Source organism: Microchirus variegatus, assembly GCF_963457635.1.
Source record: "Microchirus variegatus genome assembly, chromosome: 12".
In the NCBI taxonomy this organism is placed as follows: domain Eukaryota; kingdom Metazoa; phylum Chordata; class Actinopteri; order Pleuronectiformes; family Soleidae; genus Microchirus; species Microchirus variegatus.
In genome coordinates this window covers 22,239,393-22,266,684 of record NC_139813.1, presented here as the reverse complement: position 1 = coordinate 22,266,684, position 27,292 = coordinate 22,239,393, and the positions used below count along the sequence as shown (strand labels likewise).

Genomic DNA, 27,292 nt, shown 5'->3' with positions numbered 1-27,292 from the left:
GTGCAGATTGAGCGTTGAAGTTGTACAGTGAAATCAATGATTGTACCAATAACGTTGTGTTTGGGTGTTCTTCTCGGCTCCGTCAGTCTTTGTTAATGATCGTTTTGTGACTCAACGCTCTGAAGTTTAAGTTCCCTTTCATCCGTTGTGGCAACATTTAGTGAGAATGTTTGTTCTGTGTCTCAGAAGGCAACGAGTAAAGGGTGAAAGAGTGAGGAAACATCCGGGTTAAGAAGTGAAATGTCTTGATCTAACTTGATCTAGTCAATGTCCAATGAAATTTACCATCCATACATTGGCTTAAAAATAATATAATCATTTAAAACAGCCCATTTGACTGCAGAACATATACATTAGTTTCCAGCACATGAAAACAAGGACACTGGAAATCCCTGGTTCACACCTTTCTGAACACGATTTAGTCAAATTTCCCGGAATTTATAGAGATCAATCTTAGTATCCAAGTCTAGTCGTGGCTAATCATTGTCAGAAGTTTCAAATCACTTCAATGCCTCGAGTCAGACTCCAGCACTTCATGTCTACACTTCTGCCTTACAAGGACTATTTATTGTGAGCCTAATAAACCGGACCAAAACTCAGCAAACAGACAAATACTTCCCAAAGTCGAAAAAATCACACAAGCCAAACACAACAAACTAAAAAAATCCCAAACAGAGCCGTGGGTTGTCTGTCTAGCTTTATGGCTGTCTTTGAACTGCCTGTGTCAGACATATCTCCAGTAAAAGACAGCTTGCTCTCTCCGTATGTTCACTGTGGATAAACAGGGGTTTTTTTTGAACTGAAGTGATTTGAGCTGGAACAAAACAATAAGACCTCCAGGAACCAAACGGCGAAGGGGTATAGCAAGACAAACAAACAGAGGGCAGACGTTGAGCTCGGCAATGGCTGCAGAGGGCTGTCAGTGGGTTTCTCCGACACAGGATGAAAGATGAAAGAGAGACAGAGAAGAGGGGGAGAATGAGGGGAAATCATCATACAAGGAGGCACAGATGGGAGACCAGGGTTAAGAAGGAGTCAGAGATGTGCTAGAAGTCCAACAGTTAGAGTCAAATTTCACATCCTATCAACGAGCCCAAACTACTACTGACTGTTTTTTAAAGGTCCAATGTGTGAGATTTAGGAGGTTTTATTGGTAGAAATGTATACATTATACATCTATATCCATATCTAGATTAACGCCGTCAACATTAACGCATGACGACTGATGGGAAAAAGATGTGCGCGACGCCATGTTTACGTGACTCCTGATTGCTAAAATGAGTCTCTAAAGTAACGCTAAACCTTAAAAACAGAGGCACAGTTCGCCTGTAGGCGCGCTAACAGTTCAACTGTGGGCGCTAAAGGAGCTAACTAAGCTAACTGGTAAACGGTGCCTGGACATGAGGTCACGTCTTTTTCCGGTCAGTCATCATGGAAACGCGTCATGCGTTAATATTGAGGCCATTGATGCCGTTAACGCCGGTAACACTGTTAACGTGCCCAGCGCTACTGTATATGTATATATATATATTAGTCCTGGGCACGGCGGTTTACAGCGTCAACATTAACGCATGACACGTTTCCATGACGACTGAGCGAAAAAAGAGGCGCGTGACGTCATGTTTACATGACTCCAGATTGTTAAAAAGCATCTCTAAAATAACGCTAAACTTTAAAAACATAGGCACACAGTACACAAGTACGCTGGTTATTTGTAGCGTTGCTCTTTTCATTTAATAAACAGACCACGCTAGTTCGACTGTAGGCGTGCTAACCGGCGCTAACGGAGCTAACGGGTAAACGGTGCCTGGATTCTGGTGCCACGGCACGTAAACATGACGTCACACGTGTCTTTTTCTGGTCAGTCGTCATGGAAACGCGTCATGCGCTAACGTTGACGCCGTTAACTATATAAATATATATATATATACACACAAATATAAAATGACCACAACATATTGGAAAAGCTGCGGAATAAACGTAGAGACAGAAAGAGTGGACAGGAAAGAAATAAGTGGGCAAGAAGGGATGAGGGATTATGAGTGGCGGAGGAGGGGAAGGTGTCTGAAACTGTGTGTGTGTGTGTGCGTGTGTGTGTGTGTGTGTAGGGGGCTCATTATTGACACCATGTGTTACCACAGGAAGCTCCTTGGGGAAGATATAAGCACCCTGATAGATCAGAGAGCAGGACAGAGATGAGGGAACAAAAAGAGAGAGATGAAGAAACAGAGGTCGCTCCCAAGTCTTTTTAGCTGCAGATGTGTGTGAGTGTGTGTGTGTGTTTGTGTGAGTGTGTGTAAGGGTCAGTAGCCTCTGTTTGAGCAGCTGTATGTCTTTATGTCAAAGCCTGCAGAGTTTCAGCCACAAGGCCATAAATGTGAATTCCCACGTTGAACTTATATTCCCCATCGACCAAAATATTAGGGAGAGAGATAAGAATACTGATTCACCTGGAGTGACTTTTAGACTAGCACCGAATGTTCAACTCCTTAAAAAAACATGGTAAATACTGACTTTTGCAGGGAGGAAGTTACTCAACTTTATAAGACACAAGTTTATAAAATAAAAATATTGAAAAAAATCACCTTAGTGTATAGCAGTGGTTCCCAAACTTCAGACATTTGACCTCCAGCCATGTTCTCCCTACTCCTACACATCTGTATACACAGCACTCACCAACTGAAATCTCTCAAAGTCAATTATTTCTCACCAAAAATATCTATTTAAATACAACCAGCATCTACTATACTAGTTTCTATATGTAATCAGGCTGTTTGCAAATCATGTTTGCTTTGTTATATTTTAGTTTTCTTCTGCTTTATTTGTTTCTAAGTACCCCAGTTTGGGAATCACTGGTGTATATTACAATGAAATTATACAGTGCTTAAATAAAACTGTTCACAACAAATAGATTTTACAGTTTTGGGGATCAATAGTCTATCATTCTGTCCACTCAGTTATCAGAAAGTGAACTGGCAAACATTATAAAACAAGATTCAATTCAAATGTTTGCTTAATAATACAAATTTAGGTGAATTACTTCCTATTGTTTCTCGTGTCGTTCAATTTTCAAACCCGTGTGATCATTATTGAGCCTGAATGTAACCAATTAAAACAAAAGGTTTGCTGTCAGGGGCAACCTATTAAATAATTTTGATGTCCTTTGCTACAAAATCCATATCACAGCCTTGTTTATTTCTTTTTATGTGCTGTAAATCGTCTGTGTGTGCAGGAGCTGGTGCAAACGCGCATACGCAACCTGTATGAACTCTCTCAGACACACACACACACACACACACGTACACACAATTACCAATTTATCAACTCATGGCCCGTTTCTTTCAGTGTCTAAGTCCACAGAAGAATGGAGCAGGGCAGAGCTGCTATTGTGTCCCTGGTAGAATTAACTATTGATTTTCTCCTCAGCATTATCAATGCTGTTCTGACAACAAAACAGCCAGGAAACACTCACACTCATGGGCGTGCACACGCACGCACACACACACACATGCACAGACCTAGATTTTGTTCAGTGGGAGATGTTGCTTTGTAGGAGGCAGCAAAGCCCCCACGGGGGGGAGGAAAAAGCACAAGTCAAAATATTAGCATGATAACACTGTCAGTGTGCGCTAACAAACAAAAGTGAATCGCGTATTTTAAGTATTTTCAGACACGTGTCAGAACACACGGTGTGTCATGAAACATGTTTACGTCGTGAATATTCACGTATTGTTACCATATTTAGCAGAGTGAGCAGGCTTAGATGCGTTTGTATAATTACCAGTAAATAAATGTCACTATTTTCTCCAGTTAGGTGTATTCTTATATTAAAACTGGAACAACAAAAAATAATATTTATGTAAAACTGACTTTATGGGCTTTAGCAGCTGCAAAATCAATCTCATAATAGACTCGCTGTTCATAGCAGGCATGGGACTTTGGGAAAAATCTGAAAATACCTTTTAAAAAGAACCCAGAAAACTGCAGTTACTTTAGGTTTCTATATTTTGTAAGAAACAACCAAGTGCATCATTTTAAAATGGGAACAAAAATATCTTATACACGCTTATTATAATCAAGAAGTCTAAACATCAAGTCACAAGATCTCATATCTTAATTGTGATGCATAATAAAGTCACGTCTTCCTATATACAACAGTTTACATCTTTTCGCAATTCTTACTTCATTTACCTTAATTCAATATGTTGACATTAGCCAAAAACAAAATCAAAAAAGATGTACATTTACGGATCATTTACAGACAGCAGTGGCTTCACACATCTCTAAGAGTCTCCAAAAGTCTCCAATAGCACAAGAAAAAGTTGCGAGAGTTGTCACTAGTCACTTATTTGAAAGAGTGTCTATATTATAGCGACACTACTAGCTAAACCTAAAACTGCTAGCTAAGTCGAAAGAAAGCATATCGCCACCTAGTATATCGGAGTCTGAGACCGAGAATCACTAGATGGATTCGGCACAAGTGTCAAGCCAAGCTAAACCCAAAGCTCAACTTAGCTGTGCATGGAAACGTAGCGAGTGAGAAAACGTCAGTGCACACTTTACATTTTTGTAAATCAGCAGGTAGCATTTAGCCGCGAGCGAGCGAGCGCGCTGACCTACTTTTGCCCTCACACTCTGACAAGAGTCAAGGAGAAAATTAACCAAGTGAAATTCAGAAAATGTCAGAGTCGCTCAAGCCTGTCCCTTCTTCACCTTCCTCTGCCTTTCTCATTGACGGCAAGGATACGGCACCTTTTCAACTTAGCACCTGGTTAAATTTAGCTCCCGCAGGATTCCTCCGCAGCGCACACACACACACACACGCACCTGTTGGTGTCCATGTGATCTATGTTTTGACACAACGTCCTTGATTAAAACCTTTAAAACCTTAAATGACAACTCCACAAACACAATGTGACACACAAGCATAATACCAGGCATATAAAACATGAATGAGCCCAATCTCATATATTAAATCTGACAAAAATAAATGAAATTTACTGAACACAAGCAGAGACGCGGACGCCGTGCACCAGGTTGAATGTTAAACATCACATCACACACGCGCGCAGCAACAAGACGGACTCTTGGCCAAATCAATGATGAAGGATTAGATGTTCACTTTTATCATTTAATCAGGTAGCGCACTTCACTTCTCCTTTATATACACACTTAACGCAGATTTAGAGATTTATTACACATCTACACGCTCTTGTTCTTACATCAGCACGGCGATCGGGTATTTGGGTAAGACATTTGTTCGCAACAGGAGCAAACTCTTTCTGACACGGAGACGGAAGAAAGACAAGAGGAACCGCAAGACTTCAAATGAGTGGACAAACTACTGATCACGTTGCAAACTGAGGTGAACGACAAGAACAACATGCACGGACAATTATGATAATCTCATTTCCAGGTTGTCAAATATGCTAGCTTGATTAAATCAAAAAGAATCCTTGGGTATAGGGGAGATTGTGATGAAGAAGTGCTCAGAATTTTGTGATACAAAATGGTTCAATGATAATAATAATAAAAAAAAATAAGAATCAAAACGGCGATTTTCCATTATACAGTTCTAGCCCAACTCAACTTTTTTGCTTTTCCATTAGCGATAGCACCTTGTACCTGGTACTGTTTTTAGTACCTGCTCTGGGGAGGTTCCAAGCGAGCTATGCCGTATTGTAGATCAGCTAAAAAGACTTTAACATCCCTGAAAACATGTGTTAACATCTCCACCATTTATCAAAGGATATGTCTTAAATCTCAATATATAACAAGAGTCTAGTGTATTTATTGACAGAACTTCTGAATGCTGGCGATCGTGAGTCTGTGCTCTGGTCATGCAGGAAGTACAGAACTTTTTTAAGTAACTGATTCTAATGAGTCAGTTACACCGAAAACAACTGCTGGCTGGGTTCTACCTGGAACCATTTGAGGTTCTACCTGGAACCATTTGCTTCTGAAAAACCCTTTCCTGAAGAAACTACACTCTATTTATAAGAGTGTAGTTGGTGTGATTGTGTCGTGTATGATACGATGTTGATCTAGAACTGTATCATGGAAAAACACCAAAAGTAGGTAACAGGTACTTTTACTATGGACAGAACTGAAATGATACTCAATATCAGAATTGGTTTGATATTGGTCAAAATCACTTGGTCGGATATTGGAAAGTTATAAAACTTGATACATCTGATACAATCCAAAAATGCTAAATATCACATAAATACTTTCCTAAGCACATTATAGTAAATAAAATTAAGTGAAAACCACCAGGAACAGCATCTCAACAGAGTCAGAGTTGGAGAGCATTATGTTTTTTAAAAAATGGTTTGGTTATTATCCTGTAGCAATGCATCAGCACAAGTGTGTTGTTATTATCAGCTTAGTAGTTTAAATGATGTCAAAATTAGTGCAAAACAATATCAGAAGGCTGTGATATCAGTAAGTGGTGATGAGAGTCTAAGATGCTTCTTTTATTTTGAAAAATAATAATAAAAATGTGTCTGTAGTTATTCTAAATTAACTTTTTAATTTTAAAATCTAGCACTTCTGTTGTAACACCACAGAATAAACCTGTCTGCCTCCTTCACATCTCCATGACTTCCATTTTCCCTTATCACTATCCTTCCTTCCTAACATCCTTTCCTCTCTCTTTCACTCTAGGACACATTGATTATATTCACTGACTGTGGATCCCAGTGTGAGAAAACAAAGTCCTTTCCCTCTCGTGTATTCCATCAAAATCCATTCCGCTAAGCTCGGTCGCGTTCACATTAACATAGCAGACTGACATCAACATATTATTTTTCCCCCACATTGGGACATTGAATTCACCTGGTAAAAAAAAATGTTGATTTCTCTGACGGCGTTGACCGTGACACCTCTGGTGACTTCACACCACAGTGCATTTACTTTGATCTAAAAACAATACAGTTTTCAGCAAAGATATAGAAGAAGAAGAAGAAGTCCAATAAGCATCAAAAGGAGAAATCAATCCGTTCTCTCACTCTCGCCCTGATGTTTACGTTTTTTAATGACGCCGTACGACGGTGACATTCTGAATAATTCACATGGATTTGCTAAATAAGTTGTTGATTCTTAGCCCGGATTAGAAAACCCTTATCTGGATTCTACGCACTCCACACTGTTGCTGTCTCATGTGAGTTCACTGCTTCACACCTATTCATGCAAATCAGGCTTGTGTCGTTCACTTTAACACACACACACACACACCCACACCCCCACACACACACATCGACTGCAACAAGTCAACTTCTTTTGGCAACTTTTCCAATTTCCTCTAGCGGCAAACGCACATTCTTGACATTTTACGATGCTTTTTTATCCATAAGAGTTGTTTGTCTTGGCTGCGGCGAGTCCAATATGTCATAGTGACAGTTCAGAACGCAGATTGCAGGAATGATCCTGTCGATTATATATATATATATATATATACACATATATATATGAAAACATGAAGTAAAATCATTCATGCTAGGAAAACAATGTTTTGTTTTGTCTCTGGATGATACAGCAGAAATAAGACTAGTGGAACCTCTTACTCAGAATGACTCTGCTTTACATTACAGCTGAAATTCACTCATTCATCCAACTCAAAATGTGCTGCTCTTTGTCCTCTACTACATCGGTTAAAAAATTGACATCACATTCTAGTGAAGAAAGGCCATTAACGCCATAGGAAAATGTTTATCGACGTAATAAATCGATCGAGAAGCAGCTAATTTCCCCCTTAAATTGGGCTTTTATTCAAAGTGAGTTCTTCTTTCTGCAACCAGCAGAGTTCACCCCCTGCTGGTTATTCAATATATTCCTACTTCCTGATTGACTTCACAGAGGAGACCGGACGAGTCTAACCAATCTAAAAGAGATCTATGATACGCACACTCTACTATGATTTAGGTATCAGTTAAAGCAATTAAAAAGACACAAAAGTGAAGATAAATGTGAAGAAAATCAAACAAAAGCGGGGAGAATCATTCTTTAACGTGGCGTCTCATTGCTCGTATTAAAAAACACTGTTGTTTCCTTGATCAAAATTGTAATTTTCTCTGTTGATTGACCAATCGATTGCTCGGCTAATTGCTGTCAACGCAAAACCCCAGTTTATGAATCAGTTCCAAATGTGTGTGTCCATTTATCTCCCACACAGAATTGTAAATGTTGTTGCTGTTGTACACGTGTGTTCCCCCTCGTCTACGCTTCATCCAAACGCCCTCTCTCTCGTGTCCTCTGAACTTTTCCATCCACCCGTTCTCTGCTGCGGTTGTTTCCTCCAAAGCCAAAGAGCTCTTCAACCTTCTTGCTCTCTATTTCAGCCGCCCTCCTCCTCCTCCTCCTCCTCTTCCTGTTCTCTTTCTGATTATCTCCTGATGTCTCTGTGAGCTCCGTCCCCTGATAGAGAGCACGCCTGGTTGACACGCCTGGTAATGAGGTTCCTCACACAGATGGCCTCTCCTGCCCTGCTTCTGCTTCACTTTTTTCCACTCTTGCACCCCTCCTCCCATACCCTCCATACCCTCCCATCTCTGCAGGGGTCTAAAACACTCCATGGGTTAAACAGTAGCTGGAGATGTTTTTTGAAGAGGATAAACACGGACTAGATTTGTCTCATCTTCCAAACAACTGAAAATGCTAAACCGTGGCTCTACACAAACACACACAAACAATCTACTGTACTTCGTAAGGGTCATTTTTATATTTCTATTAGCTTGATGAACACAAACGGCCAAAAGTAGCAGTTGCCAATTTTACGTCGGAGAGTATTGGAAGTTCTGCTTATCACTGTTATCTGCAATTAAGGGTTCTTTTATTCTTATTTTGAATTAATCGACATTTTATCAAAATCCCAATACGGCCAACTGCAATTTTTAAAATCGCAAGAGGAGCAATATTTCTGTGGGAGCCAAAATGTGAAAGCGAATTTTACATTACTGTCATTACGCAACTGTTTGTGCGTGGAAATTCCAACAGTTTCTGAAAGCTGAGAAGTCTAAGCCAACGTGTAGTTATTACGGTAATTTATTACGGTAATTTAAATCTGTGTTATACTCTTCAAATTTCAAATTTAATACGCAAAATCTGGTGTTTGTGTACGACTACAGTGCTTTTTCTGAATAAAGCTTTGTTTTTCTTCATTCTAAATTGTTAATACACTATATTAAGATACAGAAAAGTGTAATTAACTGCCAGATATTGACAATTATTCTGGAAAAATGGACAAAAGCACTTCTGTTCCAGGACATTTTCTGGTCCTTTTATGCTTAAAATAAACATTTTGAAGCTTAGGTGTTAAAGGGTTAATATATGTTATTCAAATGAAAATTAGAATAATTATGTAAACATTAGCATTCCCTCTGATATCGCAATTTCTGTCAAAAATAATCGCAATTAGATAGTTATTCAAAATCATTCAGCTCTAGTAGACAGAGCTAAAAAAAGGGCACATTTCTACTTGTCCTTATTATTATAATATGTATGTTATTATTAGCAGTTGCACTTTTGACTGTCATACTGACTGACGTGATGTGCATTGATTTTAAATGCAATCTGTTGGTTCAATTCTGCTTTAAGAAGGACAATAATACAACAATCATCAATACTATTGAATCACAATGCTTCAAATCAAAAATCACCACCCATGTATCTATGTCATAGATTGAATTGTGACAAAAGCATATCATCCCAGCCGTGGCGCTTTCTTTGTATATAATCTTGCAGAAATGTCCGACATCATTTTCTCACTAAATGGGACAACTTGCCTTACATCTCAGTGTTTTTCTCCCCTGCTCGGCATCGTATTGATTTTGTTTCCCCTGTCAATCCCGGCGTCTCCACACCGAGGCCTTTTTGTTGTTCATTTCTCACTGCCGACTGTGTCATGGCCCCACCACACACACACACACACACAGAGCAGCTCATAATTAATCTTTCACAGCCTCACAAATAACTAAGTTAAAGAGCAGCACGGCATTTCATGATTCAGTTTGATCCTTAAAGGGTTGGTTGACCTAGAATAATATAAGAAAAAACACACACAACATTTTCTCATGTACCCCTCGTGGTATCCAGACTGCAGATTGATGTGGTTTTAATTGTCTGGGTTTTTGAGATATCCATCTTTGATTTTTGACTGCACAACAGTACAAGAGGGATTAAATGGATTTTGTTTGTGTTGCTCAATGCGCTGAAAAGAATATTAATCCCCAAAAAACTGCAACCCTCACTCGCTCTGGGTTAAACCACAAAAGACAAAGTGATGTTTTCACACTAGGAACCATCACAAGTGTGTGTACAGTGAGGTCTGTGGGTTATACACAGTTACACGGACACACAAACTATTAAATACAACTGCCAATACAACACACTTTAAAAGGCTCTATTGCAAACTTACACTACTGTTCAAAAGTACTATTCTATACTATTCTAGCTGCAAACGTCTGGTTTTTAATGGAATATGTACATAGGTGTACATAGGTGTATATAGGGCCCATTTCCAGTGTTCTAATGGTACATTGTGTTTGCTAATCGCGTTAGAAGGCTATTGGATGATTAGAAAACCCTTGAAAACCCTTGTGCAATGATGTTAGCACAGCTGAAAAATTATTATTTTGAATAAATATCATTATTTCTAATCTTGTCAATGTCTTGACTATATTTTCTATTCATTTTGCAACTCTTTTGATGAATAAAAGTCTGACTTTTAATGGAAAACACAACTAAATTGGTATAGGTGACCCCCAAACTCATTGTGTGTACAGTCAGTGTAGAGTGACAGGATGAAAGACCTCCTACACACATGGGTAAACATAGTTTAGACTAAATGAGAGTGCACACGACGGTAATCACATCTCACGTTGGCTAAGCAGCAACTTCAAAAAGGGGTCGACCTCCAGTCGTGGTCAAGTTCAGGCCCTTAATTTGGTTAAAGAGTCTAAAAATAACCTCCGCCTCCTCTGTGAGGAGCATTTGTCTCAGAAGATATTCCAATATTAACCCAATGTAGAAAAATTAAACTTTAGTCAGATTATGGAGAGGTGTATATGACTTTATCTGACTATGCTCTTCAAACTGTAGGGTCACTCTCAAATTACGTAGACAAAAAAAAGAAGTTTATAGACTTAAAAATAAGCCATCAGGCCCATCATTATTGTGCACGTAGCAGGAGAGCGTACGATGACGGACGAAAAGAAGCAATACCACCAAAAACTGTGGGGGCAGTATAGAGTCCATAGTCCAATCAGTCAGGAAAACAACGAAAACATCAATAACACCAATCAATAATATTCCACATTAGTGGTTTTACATCCAACCGCCACGAACTCTGCTTGTGTTTGTAGCTATTTTGAATCAAACACAATAAAATAACCTCTCCATTGGTCGCCATGTTTGTCAATAGCTGCATCTTAGCTCTCAGCACTGCCCCCTAGAGGAAATATTGTGTAACACCCATAACCAAAGCAAAAGACGCAAAACAGGGATGATCGGGAACAGACGGACGTAAAACAGATGAAGAATACAGAATACGCCGTATTATAATGTACGTATTACACTTAAGGCCTGGGCCTTGTCTTACAGAGGCGGCCATCTTGTGCCGCCATCTAACAAACAAAGCAGCCAAACAAAGCGCATGTTTCACATTTTGAATCAAAAGCATATTACACAGACACAGAAGAACAACATGCAACAAGGCCACCGTAGATCCCTCAATCACACTTGGGGAAGAGGAGATTGTTTCACTCATTCACATTCTCACCATTAGATGTCACTAATTCTTAGACACTGGACGTGGTCGAGTTCAACTTTAGTCAGATTTTAGACACGTGTATATTTGACTACGTTATGCAAACTGTCAACAACAGCAGGAAGGTAATATTCTATAGCACGTCATGTAAACATAAGGTGAACTCGGACAATTTCGTTCAAATAAGCTACCCGAGGTGCAAAATCGACAAAATCGGCTCAGAGTTGGCGATCAATCCAAGATGGCCACCTTCCTGGAGGATTTACAGCAAAGTCGTCAATGACTTTTTTGACCATCCCAACATAATAAATGCGTGTACCAACTTTCATTCATGTATGTTAAACCTGGCTCCACATGACCTTTGAGAAGTGAGTTTTAGGGCATGGGAAAGCCATCAAAACAGTCATTTCAATTGAAATTGTGCACTCTGGCCTTAATAATTTCCTACTCAGAATACGGTCAATTTTCAGATTACTGACATCCATGTTAATCTTTTTTTTAAACATTTTAACAACGCAAAGCATCACAAACAACAACAAAAACGTGACAGAAACCACTCCATCTGTTTTTTTTTCTTATTTGTTATAAAACAAACATAATTTAAGAATAGGAAAAAAGTAACATTGCACAAGTGTAAATGTCCGCTCTGTCATGGATGTGCGCACAGCTGCAGCTCATTAACTGATGAAGTGTCAGTGCTGTGTCTGTAGTGGAGCGTGTGTACTGGTGTAATACCGTGTTCTTCAGAGCACTCACCTCTCTGCTGAGCACCGCACCACTGACACAGCATCGCGGTGAAAAGCGGGAGCAGGAGTTTCTCCATTTCTGCTCCTCAATCTCAATCTCAATCCCAATCTGCTCGGTTGAGGTCCCGCTGTGCGTGTGCGCGCGCGCTCAGTCCTCCGCGCGGGCGGCGTGTGGAGTTTGATGTCGGAGGGAAAAGTTTCTCAGGAGTTGACCTAAACTTTCTCTCTCCTCCTCTCTCACTCAGAATACTCCTCCTTCTCCCCCTTTCTTCTCCTCTTCCTCCTCCTCTTCTTCTTCATCCCCTGTGACCATGGTCATAACTTAGACAGACAGACAGATGCTAGTTAGCATAGATAGATGCTAGTTAGCATAGATAAATAGATGCTAGTCAGCATAGATAGATGGATGCTAGTCAGCATAGATAGATAGATAGATGCTAGTTAGCATAGATAGATAGATTTTATCACATTATCAGTATGTGATGTTACATATTAAAGGTCCATTGTAATGTGAATAGTTAGTTACTGTACTTAAGAACAAAATCCACATATCTGTACTTAACTTTTTGATTTATATTTCTAGCAACTCTTACTTTAACTCCACAACATTTCCTCTGTCTTTGTTACTCGCTGCTACTGAGCGACCATGGCTCAACGCTAACTCCCCAAAGTACATTTTATATCAGAAAATGACTTTTGATACTTAAGTACAGTAAATTTCATATACTTTAATACTTTTACTTAAGTAATATTATAAATAGAGTGACTTCAACTTCTACTAAGGTCATTTCTTTATACAAGACTGATTTTCAGTAAGGAACAATTAGCTACTCACTCACTTCTCCCTTTCCCATGAGCATCAGGGAACTACGGTGGCCATCGCGTACAAAAAAGGATGAAATTCTTTGTATTGCAGAGCAGGCTCTTGTTGGTTTGTCCATTTGGGCTCCTGTAGAAAGATGGCAGTGCAAGATGACAATATGATCTGTGTCTAAAAAATGTATATGCTGTATTTTAAAGGCTCCGTCTGACAATATAGACTCCTCAACGCAACACACTGTACCTTTAATTAATCAACTCAGTCGCTTTGGATCTCTATTACCAATTAATACCATGATTTTTTTAAATTTACATTATGGTGTTTTGGAAATACAGTATGACAACCTCAAGAAGTGAGCTTCATCTATTAAAAAAGCATATTTTACTAACTATTTGATACCAATAAAGTATATTAAACTTAATTTCAGTCAAATTCGTCAACAGTGTTGTATGATGACTTTCCACATGTGGGACCAGTTATTTACCAGTACAGGGATCCAGAACACACAGAGAGCAGCACAGCTTTGACTGCATGGTGAAGTGAAAATGGAGAAGAGGTGGAGTAACGACAGAGAAACTACAGAGAGCTCATGTGAGAGGGGGAAAAGCAGAGAACAGAACTGGACACTGGAAGTTTTTTGGTCCTGTCGGGGCCCACTCAGTCACATGCACCTCTGCTCTATGGCTCCTCCTGCTGCCCAGCTCCACTCACCACACACTGGGGCAAAAACATGCAAATGCAAATCAAGAGATACAAACTTTATATAAGTTACTTTTAGGGGTTTTTCTTGCATTTCATTTCTGAGGCCATTATATCTGTTTACTACTTCACAACTGAAAACACCTGCGTATTATAATGTTACACTCCACCGACTTGTCAGTCAGTCACTTCACACATCTGTGAATGTTGTGCTTATGACTATTTGTGTGTATAAAGTGTGTGGTTATGGGTCTACTGTCAGAGCCTCAGAGCTCCAGAGGCAGAGAGGCTGACTCCACAGACTGTGCGGCTGAAGATGGGCTCTCTTCACTGGGCTCGGAGCTCCGGGCAGCCCTGGTCTGCTGCTGGGTCTCTGTGGGGATGGGCTGTGTCCAGGCTACACCTGAACTGGACCACAAGGTGAGTCACGGCATACTTTAATATTGTCATTAATGGTTTTTAGATTTACTGAGTTTACCTTTTGATAACACTCCGTGTGTGTGTGTATTTTCAACTACAACTTGTATACATATTATTTATATTATGTTATTATTTAAACACTTTAGATTAGGGAACACATATTCACCATTAACTAGGTGCTTACGAACATCCATATTAGTAGCACACTAGCCCTTTCTTAGTAAATATTCAGAACGTATTGGCACCTTATGTAGGAAAAATCTTAATTCATGTTGCAATAGAGGTAGAATTACCAATAACGGGCTAGTATGCTACTTATATATGTTAGTAAGCACCTAGTTAATGGAATATGTGTTCCCTTATCTCAAGTAATACCAATTAGAAGAGCTATGTTAAAGGTGCATTATGTAATAAATCTAAAGCAACTGGCCATAAAATCCTTTTAATATGTCACAGAGACTCAGGAATAATGTTCATATAACAAACTGAACTCACCAACAACAACAGTACAGACAAAATATTTGCATTAAAAAAAAATATTTCGCAGACTGCAAATCATGTATTGCATGTGGCGCCACCTACCGCCATCTACCAATCATTGCAGTCAGTAGAGTCTCAGCTGCCGAGCAACCACGGGTTGCCAGTTACGTTAGAAAAAGAAACCTAAAAGACCTCTGTATTTTGAATTTGAATGTTGTAACCGTTTTTGGCCACATTCTTACATATGGCACCTTTAACTAAAATGTATATAGTGTGTGTTTAATACCAAAATGTTAGTTAAGCGCTCATTTGAGAACTTGTTTTTGTTCTGCAGGTTGATTCATCAGGACGAGGAGATGGTGGCTCTGACCCACAGTGACGAGCTGGACAGAACCTACGGTGAGGACAGTGGACCACCCGCTGACCACCGCACCACAAACAGAAGTCCAAGCTCCCACAGCTCGTCTCTGAGTGAGTCGGACACTTCTGCTCCTAACAGGACCGGATGGCGCCACAGTCCACCAACCTTCAAGGAAACCAGAGCCACTGTGATCTCCACTGGACCTGGAAGCATCACCATCACCTCAGCCGTGTCCTCCACCGAAGAATCGCTGTGGTTCAAAAACACCACAAGCTACGGGAAAGCAAAGAGAGCGTCTGAGATTCAGCTGGAGGAGAACCCGATCTCCAACCAGAAGAAGAACAACGAGAACGTGTCTAACAGCGCGGAGGAACTGATTAAAGGGAGTGTACAAGAAAAAGGGGACGGACAGGAAACAGCAGAGAGGACTTCTCACTTCATGGTCCGAGTGGAAGGAGAGAGAGAGGGGAGAAGCTTCAGTGATGACACCACAGATCTGAACCCATCTGCCACCATCACTGCCTGGGAGGCTGGCTGGAATGTGACAAACGCTATACAGGTACATGTATGCAGTATATACAGTATGTACATGTATGCTTAAGCAAAAGGAACACCAAAAATTACTGAATATAAATGTTTACAGCACAGATTTTGGATTTTTAACGCCAAAATAAAGCTTTATTTATGCTTTTCCAGACACAATAGAATAGAATTGGTAGAAAAGGGTACCTTAAAATGTCCACAACATAGTATTCACATAGAAATAAGTACTTAGAAATAGAGGAGTGGTACCCATTATATATTAAAAAACAGCTAGAAAGAAAGTACGGTCATAAATACACATTCTCATACTCCAATTTAACCTAACTCTTGTTCATTTACGGTTGCTTGTGCCTGTTTAATGTTGTTGTTATTTTGTAATACTTTCTTTTTGAGAAGTTTTGCTCATCCATTCATCCGTTATCTATTCATCCATCCTTTGAAGGTCACAGTCTCACAGCTGACACTGTGTTTTTATTTTTCAGTCATCCATCTGTTAAGTGCTGCGTGTTTTTTTCTTTTCTTATATTTCACATTTTGAAGAGCAGCTTTTTTTCCTTTTGATGCAACTAATATTAATTCATCACCGTTAATTTGTGTGTTTTCTTTACACATCCTCATATAGAAGGCAAAAAATAAAAATAAATGACAATAATTGTTCACGTGCCAAAGGATTCAAGCATATTTAAAACACACAACGTACAACACATGATCAGAAAATGAAGAAGAACTCTGGGTCACAGTGCGTCCTCGTGGCTGTCATGCTAATGGCTTATTATGCTGTAAATTCTGGGCTGTATATATTCGACCGCCGCGCTCATGTAAATGTGTGCTTCCACTGAACAACTGTGGTGTAATTGAACAGTGTCGCAGAGTCCGTAGAGAATACATAATGATATCAGGAAGTCAATACTGTGTACACACACACACATATTTACTGCACTGACTTCCATTCATTTGAACAGTGTAAACAAAGCGTTATAGCTAATATTAACCCTAACCATAACATAACCAAATCAAATCTTATCTAGTTCCTCAGAAAAGCCTCATTAGGATCAGGTTTTGGTCTCCATGAGGACCTGTGGTCCTGACAAGGTCAGTGTTTATGCCTGGAAATGATGTCTTAAAGAGGTAATAAATACACACACACACTCATATACATACAGTACATACACACACATGCTCCTCCAGTGAATTACGTGAATATGAAACGCACGTCTGTAAACATGCAGATTCCTGATCAGCACTAATGCTGGAGTCAGCCCATAATAAATAAATACATGTATGAATGCATGATATTTAGCACATAAACAAGTATTTGTTCTTGGTTTATTGATGCGGCTCCCTCTATCTCATTGCCAGGATATTTTATATTTTTTTGCAGCTGTCATTAGAGACCAGAAACCCCCACAAAACTGGGATGAAAAGGGAAAAGAGCATCACTCTCACTCACTCATCTTCTGCAGCTTTATCTTCTACATGAGGGGACACACAGAGACAAACAACCATTCACCCTCACATTAAATTTTGTCCAGTTTGACTAATCCTCACATCTATAGTTTTTGCACTGTGGGAGGAAACCCGGAGAACCTGGAGAACCCATGCACATATGGAGGAGAACATGCAAACTTCATGCAGAAAGGCCCTCATTCCAAAACCATCAGTTTTCTACCGCTTTATCCTCCACATGAGGGTTGCAGGGGTCAATTTAGAGTGTCCAGGTTGCCTAATCCCCCAATCTGTATGATTTTTAGACTGGGAGGAAACCGGAGAACCCAGAGAACCTGTGCACACGTGGAGGAGAACATGCAAACTCCAGGGGGGAGCCAGAGAACCCATGAATACATGGAGAACATGCAAACTCCATGCAAAAAGGCCCTCATTCCAACTGGGTCATGAAAAAGACGATTCATCCATCCATTTTCTACCACTTTATCCTCCACGTGAGGTTTGCAGGGGTCAATTTAGAGTCTCCAGTTTGACTAATCCTCAAATCTGCATGTTTTTTGTACTGTGGGAGGAAACCGGAGAAGAAAAACACCACATATCCCTCAACTAAATTAACTTTAAATCAAAAATATTGTCACTTTTATCATCTCCGTGCAACAGAACTCATCATATTTAATCAACGTGTCCCCGCAGCTTGCAATTCCAACAGGAACCCTTCAACAAACAGATGGTTTAAGGTGACTCCTGCAGATAATGAGAGCCGCGAGGATATTTGCAATATTAATTATAAGCTCAGATGCTGGTGAGTGACCACATAGGAACAATCAAGACATATTATTAGAAAGTTAGAAAAAAAAAAGAAAGAAAAACTTTGTTAACAGATGTCTTAATAATAGAAAAAAAAAAGACCAGCACTTTTATCTCTTATCAAGGCTACAAAGAAAATATGTATTTTCCACTGGTGCTTTATTGGTGCCAGTATAAATGACTGTCTGCCAGCTTAATAAAGTTTTTATTAGAGACTGGAATTGCTGCCAGAAATGAAAAAAAAAAAAACAAGCTTGTGCTCTCATGGGAATATTCTGAAAGTTTGATTGTTAATGAGGCAGCTCCACTTTATGTGTGTGTGTGTGTGTGTGTGTGTGTGTGTGTGTGTGTGTGCCTTTTCATTGCAAAGTCCAGTGAAATCCTCTGACATTGAGCAACAAATGACATTAATTCTACCTCCTACGTTTGAAGGAGACTCAGTTTATGAGTTACATTTTTTACCTTGAAGGTTGTAAAGCACCATTTTTTTCCTTTTAAAATTGCAACACAAACCACAGGGTCATGGGATATAATGACGTTCTAAAAAACTGCAGTCAAACATAATATCGCCATCATTGCCATCGTCGTCGCCCCAAATTATCCTCAATTGAAGTATCGGAAAAGTGGTGAACAATGGGCTCAAAATACATAAAGCTGCTGTGTCCTTTATGTTTTTATTTTCATGTAACTCTTAACGCTTTTTATTTTACTTTATCCTTTGTTGTCGTTTCTTCTGCTTCCATTTCTTTGCTTTATTGTTGGTAATTATCTATAAAGATGCAAATTAGGAGAGCTATATTGACTCAAAGGAGAGTTATATATAAAGTGTACAGAGCAAATGAAAAGGTTGTTTTATACAAAGAAATGTCAAAAACAAATTATCATTGTCTGTTAATTAGCATTTGATCAAACCTTGTTTAAAACCCACTCATCTTATGGGCTGGAGTTAATAAGAACAAATAGATTCATAAAATTACAAAAGAAAATGGTGTTTCTCTTTAAAAGGATTCATAGAAGCTTCAATATATTAAATTTAGTGCCAAATATGACACTGATAAGTGACAAATGTTTGTTATTTTGGTTTAAAATCTATTAAAAAGCATTAACTTAACACTGATGAGTTAATTTTATCTCATAAGTAACTAGATTTTCCATTGAAGACAAAGAAAATATTATGGCCTTCACAACCATGTTTCATTGCATTTCAAAATAAAAGCATTTTTTTCCCAACAAAAGCATATTTATGATGCAATATATATATATATACATATATACTGTATATACACATGTATATCGATACATATACCAGGGCCCGCAGCCCGCAGGTTTGAAACCTTTAAGTTTTAAGAGGCAAAAAACAAGCAGCTCAAACTTTTCGAGTCTAACTTTTATCGAGGCTGAAAAAAAAAATAAAGTAACTTAAATGTCAAACTGGGCAGTTTCTGCTGGCGTTTTCCCCTCCTCTTAATCCCCTCATGGCGAGGACAGACATTTCTCCATCACCTTCCGTGCTCAGGGCATGTGCTTGCATAAAATATCGTGCGTGACCTCGAGGGCAGTGGTTGAAATCCCGCACCAGGGAAAGTCCAGAGAGGAGCAGTGAATATGTAATAATATGTATGTGTCGCAGTCTAGAAACCGCCGCTGACATTAAAGTATGTAAGTAGAAAAAGAGACGGCTAAAGCGCTCGGTAAATACGGCCTTAATGCGCTCAATTTAAAGGTGTGCGAGGGGTCAGACTGTGGTGGAGATATCAGAGCTGAAAAAGAATCATCTTTTCCTTCAAAGCGAATCAGGGATTTCATTTCCCTCCCTCATCATTTCCCCTCTGTGATTGGGAGCTGGTTCAGGTTGTGCTCAGAGTAACCAACGAGGAATTAGCTGGCAGAAACACAGAGAATCGGAGGTGGAGGAGGAGGAGGAGGGACCGAGAGGAGAGACAGAATCCAAGCGCTTTTTGAGCATCAAGATTTCGCCGCTCGCTTCATCCCCAGCAGCTCCATTTGAACATCAAAGCTCCCGTCAGCATATGCCTAACAGACTCCAGTTAGAAAATAGGAACTTGAAAGAGCGGGAGAATGTGCACTTGTCTGTTTACGCGCTCACACACTGTGTGTGTTTGTGTCTGTGATGACGACGATGATGTGGCTCCACATGTACAACGTTCTCCTCTGATTTCCTCCTCCTCCTCCACCTTTGACCTCCTGCTCTCCAGACACGAGGGCCAAATCTCTCCTTCCTCCTTCTCCGTTTTCTCCTCTCCTCTGTCTTTCTCTGGCACCCGCTAACGTTTTCCCTTGGTGATCGTCCAAAGCCCGACTCGTCTCCTCCCTCTGCTCCTGCTGGTCTCCTCTGCATCCTCCATCTTCTCCAGGCGTCACGCCAAAACTCTCCTCTCAGTCCAACCATGAACAGCCTTTTCTTTCCCTCATCCCTTACCCAGTCATCTGAATATTCTTCCTGTCCATCATGGAGACATTTGGAGGAATTTTCCACTGATGATTTCTGACAGAAAGCTCTAACAGCAAAATGAGCAAATGTGATTTGTGAAGACTTTCTCTCTGTCCATATCTTGGTTTCCTGTACTTCTGATTCCCCCCCCCCCCCCCCCCCCCGTCTTCAAACATGGCACATGTAACACATGTCTTACTTTCTTTTGATCTGGAATTGGATGATTTTGGGTGCCTTGGATTTTATTTTTCCATTCCTTTTGAATAATTTTTTACCCCCCCATTCTTTATCGTACCCTCTCCTGTTGTGTTCATACATATTTGCCTGTATCTTGATAGAATGGCAGTACAGAGGAAAGAGGAACAAACACGAAAAATTGTCATGGTCACACAGTCACTTACGGAGACCGCCATGTGTCTTTCTTCTCCCTCAGGGAATCTTTGTGCTGGGTTTACCCTTCGCTCTGGTGCATTCAGGTTATCTGGGTCTGGTGCTGATGGTACTGTCGGCGTGGGTCTGTAACTACACGGGGAGGATCCTGGTGGCCTGTTTGTACGACGACGAACAAAGGTATGAGTATTTATTTTACTGTATATTCTGGTCTTCTGATGTCAGTTAGTGATCTAGCGCAATAAAGCACTTTGTTCTTCACCGTAACGAAAAACAGGCGACAACAGAGACTCATTTCCTCTCATTTTAACAGATTTTGTTGACATTTTAAGGTGCAACTTGTACATATAAACAACTGTGCATTCAAATCATTGTAAAAATTAGTTCACACAACGCTGATGAAGCCCATCATGTTCACATCTTTTGTCGCCTGGCAACATTAACCATTACCCCTGCACTACACGCAGGTTTTTTACGTCGAGACAGACAGACAACAGTAGTTATGTGTTTACATGGACGCAAGTAATCGGAAAATAAAAATATCACGTAAACTCGCCTATACGGAAACTCTCGTCCGATACAGGCTTACTGTTTTAGGTGCCATCACGTGTCTGATCCATGTAAATGCAACATCATTTCCATTTTGCTAGTGCTGTATTTTCATTCCAAAATAAATAAATAAAGAAGAGACAAAAGTCGCAGAAGAGGACGACAACGAGACAGATAGATGATAGAGTTTTCATGAGTGTACACACAACCAGATCATTAAATTTTGCCTCCATGGAGATAATTTAACTTTATGTAAGGTATTACATAACATTAATAATCTGACCTAACCCTTAGTTATAAGTGCCTCATAAGCATTAATTTACTATTCCTGAATGCTTTATGGACCCTTATTGTAAAGTGTAAACATGTATCCCTTAGGAAACGAAGAAATCACATATAAAGCATTTTAAACATTTTATTTAAAACACATTAAAGCAACCGATACATCAATTAATAACTACACAACATAAAGAGGAAGTTAAAGAAAACTCAATTACCGAATTTACATTAATTTGTTTTGAATTAGCTGGATTAACAAAAAAGGAACATAAGCAAAATCCACGTTCAACGCAGATAAGGCAGCAGCGGCGCAAAGAAAAACATTAGCATTAGCCACCTAGTAGCATTAGCAAACAAGTAGCACCAACCGCAACGCAGAGATAGAGGACGCTGACGTAACAGCGCCAAAACAACCACAGCAGCGCGCACACGGCGCACGGAGAAGCACACACATACAACCCGTCGCTCTACAACATAACACAAATGCCTTGAGCATAAAGACCAAACGCAGCGAGCAGCCATACCTGTCGGAAGCGCGACTTCTGACCCGGAAGTGAGGGCACCACGGAGGAAACACGAGCGGGCGGACTGACGTCATTTTTGTCGCGCGCCCGGTAACACTACGGCGACTATAAACCTAGCTTACGGCTCTTGTACCGGCATTAGCATCGCTGGTGAAGAACGCAAACCATAGCAACTAATGTAAACAAAAAGAGCGAAGGGGCAAATAAAATGTTTCTGATCGATATCGGAAAGTTTTAGTCGCTAACGTTACCTTACAAAGTTCAAGTTCTCCCCCCTGACTGGAAGTTAAGGAGCTGGTGTATATTTGTTATACTTTTTAGCAGATGTAAGTGACACTGTGCATATAGTCAATTGCATCAGACAGAGTGTTTTTAGACTCCGATAAAAGACACATAACCCCGGGAAGAAGTGAGACTCTGAGGATCTCGTATAGAAGCAGTAAAGTTCAAAACAGCAGTTACGTCATACTCGAGTAATCAAGCCAAAACAGGGGAAAATCAAAGACATTAAGTAAAAAGGTAGGTACATATTTGGAATACACTTAACTGCCATTCCGTTACTCCCATCTTTCAGCGAAGGCACAAAGGTCAGAGTTCGGCACAGCTACCAGGACATCGTGGAGGCCTGCTGCAAAGGACTGTGGCCCAACTGGCCTGGACTCGGAGGATGGATCATAAATGTAGCTCAGGTAACGCGAACATGAGACACACGAGCACTAAACCAACACACATGCACACGTTCGTTCTTCTGTATCTGTAATAAAAACAGCCTATAAATTAAAAACGTGAAGCCTTGCCTTCTCTAAAAACAAAGATAAATCATCTTTAAAGTTTTATCGGGAAGGGGGACAAGTGTCAGTAAGTTGAGATATGGTGGAGCACTCTCTGCTCCTCAGAAAAACTGTAGATTCACCACGAGTTGCACTGGAAACCTGTGGAATTGCATCATACTTTTGGATCATTACGTTGGGGGAAAAAAAGTCGATTTTTGGGACTTAAAAATGACTTGGATTCCTCTTACATTATATATGATTTTAAATTCATATTATGTGTATAAAGGTGTTTCTTACAATATAGATGGGACACAACGGTCCGTTTCTTTGTCCCCTTCAGGTCATTGAGCTGTTGATGACCTGCACCTTGTATCTCGTCGTCTCCACCAGTTTGTTGTCCAACAGTATGTCAGGGTTGGCTGTTCCTAGATCAGTGTGCTCTCTGGTCTCTGTGATTTGTCTGCTGCCCTGTCTGCTGCTCACTGACCTCAGACCAGTCTCCACCCTCAGCCTGCTCTGCTCTCTGGCTCATATACTGATCAGGTGATCTGAAAAAATATCATGTTCTTCTTGGTTTTCATGTCATTTTTGTTCCATAACAATCACACAACAGCAAAAAAAAAAACAGAGCCCAAATACACAAATGATAGTAGGACAAAAAGAGGCAAAAACAATGCAAACCAGCATTAAAAATAGAAAAAATACCTGAAAACACAGTGAGCAGGGAAGCAGAATGTGACAGAGCGCATGAAAACAAACAGGATAAGACACATGGGAGCACAGAGACTAAATACACCAGGGAGGCAGGAGTAATTGAACACAGGTGACTCACATCAGGGCAGAGCAGACGATCACAGCCAAGGGAAAACAGGACGGGACACAGGAAGTGCACGTCGACAAAGGTACGCACACACAAGCTATGACGTGCTACAAAATAAAACAGGAAACTGATGTGTTACGTAATAAGATACATACATAATAAGGTGTCTGCAGTGAACCAGGGGTCAAGATCCAGAGGTTATGATCATTCAATTGATCTAAAAAGTTCAAAATCTGCATATTTGTTCACTTTATCCATTTCTTTGTGTACTTACATTCGCCTTTTAATCATCCTGTTACATCTGTAGGTTAACCAGTCTCATTTTGCTGTCCTGTAACGATAAAAACACATCATCGTTATATATTTGCTTTGTCCCAGATTCACGTTGTTATTTATCGTCTCTGATTCCCCGTCAGCCTGATGGTCATGCTCTACTGTCTGAGTCTGGCCAGCACCTGGTCCTGGTCCACTCTGTCTCTGTCTGTGGACCCGGAGGAATTCCTGGTCTCTGTGGGCGTCATCATCTTCTCCTACACCTCACAGATCTTCCTCCCTCCCCTAGAGGGCAGCATGGAGGACCGAGGGCAGTTTGACTCGATGCTGGCGTGGACTCATGGTGCTGCCTGTGTGATGAAGACCCTGTTCTCTCTACTGGTTTGTGCTTTGTGTTCTCTGTACCGACAGCTCTGATGTGTACAGCTGCTCAGATCAGGGTTTCTACCTGTAAACTAATTAGACGCATGCTGATTGATCGCTTGTTTCTCTCCATTAGGCCGTGTTGACCTGGGGTGCAAACACCAGTGAGGTCATCACTGATAACCTGCCCTCCGCACTCCGACCTCCGGTCAACTTGTGTCTGTTGGCAAAGGCTCTCCTGTCGTACCCTCTGCCATTCTACTCTGCTGCTGAAATACTACAAAGCTGCCTGGTGACAGGTGAACGCTGTTATTACTGTTATTAAACTAGCTATTATTCTTATTTTACAGTACTTTGCATCTTTAAAATAGACCTGGCATATGATGGTTTAGACCACGTAGATGTACTTCATCATATAGATCTATATTACTGGATCTACAGTAATCATTGCCTTCAAGAAGTGCCATCTGTCAATCACACTGGTGTCCTCTCATTCTGCTTTATCGTCTATAAATTCCAACATAATTTACAAAATGTTCTGTTCAGGAAGAGTTGAAAAGAATGAGTGTAACCTCCTGAAGCCAACCAGGAAATAAGAATATATTGAATACCCACTAGGGGGCTTAAAAAAAAAGCCTAATTTTGATTAGAATTCTATGGGAAAATGAGATTCTACTTCTCACTTGGTTTGTAACAACAGTGAACATTTTCCTGTGGACATCAGTGTGATTGACAGCTGGTGTCGTCCAATAGGAGCCTGGCTGCAGTTTGCCAAACCGATCTAGTTGCAAATGTCAAGGTTTCAAAAAGGACGTTCAGATTCTTATCGGTGACGTCACAAACAGTTTCCACTAAAACCAGCAATTGATACGATGAACTACTCAGGAAAATGTTTAGTGACGCTGTAAATCAAGAGGGAAAAACACTCCCCCTAGTGGCAACTCACTATATTGCAACTGCCTGAATGGATTCAACCAGTAAACCAGAGCATACATACATTTTTAATATAGGCTGTGCATATGGCTGGACTTTTACCTCTTCATGCATATATATATAATTTATTCATACAGTATATTTATTATTATTTTATATAGAGAACCAAAATTCACATGATATTTCTTCTCTTTTTGTCGTTGCCATTTTAGAGGTGCAGTGATCACAGAAACTAACGTGTTGACTGTCAACACATTTGTCACCGTGGCTGAACTTTTCCCTCTTTATTGACTGTCAACACTGGTGAAGTCATCAAAATAGATCGTTTCCTGTTAACCTCGGACGACGGGACGTCATTTCACGATCGGACAAATCACAAATGTCCATAAAAATGACATTTATAGCTTCACAGTCACCTGACATTAATTCTCGCTTATAATGAGATCACATTATAAATAAGGGATTTCTGTGCAAAGTCAGAAAAACATTGAGTCAGAATGACGTGACCTATAAACAGCATGTGATTACAGGTTCAACACAAAGTGACACCAAACCTTCTCCTCTCCAGACTCGGCCGTCTGTAAACATGGAGGTGGACGTGTGTCCGGCTCTGCCCTGCTGGTCCGCGGCTCCTTGCTGATGACCTCATACCTGCTGGCCCTGCTGGTGCCCAGGTTTTCCCTGCTGATGGGTTTGACCGGCAGTGTGACCGGGTCGGCCATGACGCTCATCCTGCCGTGCCTCTTTCACCTCAGGCTTTGCTGGGCTCGCCTCACTTTGGGCGACCGCTTGATAGATGTCGGTATACTGATTCTCGGGGTCACCTGCAGCGCGTCTGGTGTGATTTGCTCGGTGAAGAGACTGCTGGAGGGGCTGTAGGGAGGCCAGGTGTGTAGATTCTACTTTATACACCATGTAAGGTTAAAGGTCAAAACCACCAAAATCTAAGCCGCTCACCTTTAAAGCCCCCCCCCCACACTGGAGGATAACTGGCCAGACTTCTTTCTCAATCTGGACCTTCACACAACCGTGGTTGCCTTCTGATTTTAATCTGATTTGAAGAGATTATCTGGCCAAATTTATCCTATTATGTGAGGGATTAACAGATGTGATTTTAACGTCATTGGACAAATCAGAGGCTTCCATATTAAGTATTAAACATGTTTGATATTTTACGACTGAACAGGGATTGGGGGCGTGAGCAGAACCCCGCAATAACCAATGAGGGTTGACCAGGAAACAGATGTTTCTTTTGTACTTTTTGTTCTTTTGTTTAGAACCATAACTTGTACAAGACAAGTTGATTCCGTCTCGACAGTCGTGTACAAAACATCACACACACTTTAAATCACACATGGGATTGTCAGAGATACCAAAACCCTGGAATCTCCAACCTGAAATCATTTGATTAAACACATCGTCTAATCTGTGTTTTCTCAGGATTACAAAGATCATTGTATCTTTAGTGTGGGGTAGGTTTTAGAGAGCGAATGTACCAAATTGGAATTCTCTCGAGACATTCTTGAAATTCACACATTCACAAGAATGGAGTGGACGGAAACACAGAGCCTTGACTGTCTTCAGTACCGTGGCGTACAAACTCATATTAATTATGGAAAAATTGCCTAGGTTTTACATCTTTCATTTTGTTTGTCTTTTGCACGTTAGACAAAATCAGATAACTTCAAGTTAAACGTTTAAGGGGCTAGGACTGGCACGAAACATAAACAATCTTTTTCTTTGCCGTTTTCAAAAACTTACCCCAATAAAGACGGCATCATTTCAGGAATATCTCCAGACCTATCCCGCCTTTCACCCCAATGTCAGTTGGGACGACCCCAAGCAGTAGA

At 40.4% G+C, this 27,292-nt stretch overlaps 2 protein-coding genes across 2 annotated transcripts in view; one reads left to right on the top strand and one right to left on the bottom strand.

Moving 5' to 3' along the window:
• Positions 1-12,587, bottom strand: part of lama2 (laminin, alpha 2) — a gene marked incomplete at its 5' end in the record, with an annotated part of 167,531 nt that extends 154,944 nt beyond the window's left edge. The window contains one exon of the mRNA XM_083898606.1: positions 12,521-12,587. Within this exon, the coding sequence (XP_083754732.1) occupies positions 12,521-12,587 (67 nt within the window). The remainder of the gene's footprint in view (positions 1-12,520) is intronic.
• Positions 12,588-14,185: 1,598 nt separating this feature from the next.
• Positions 14,186-26,321, top strand: LOC310934807 (vesicular inhibitory amino acid transporter-like; the record flags this gene model as incomplete). The annotated part of the gene is made up of 9 exons (XM_083898605.1): positions 14,186-14,209; positions 14,292-14,449; positions 15,264-15,849; positions 20,972-21,108; positions 22,855-22,969; positions 23,394-23,596; positions 24,290-24,527; positions 24,646-24,808; positions 26,011-26,321. 9 exons carry the CDS (start codon positions 14,186-14,188, stop codon positions 26,319-26,321), a joined length of 1,935 nt encoding a protein of 644 aa, XP_083754731.1.
• Positions 26,322-27,292: the final 971 nt, after the last annotated feature.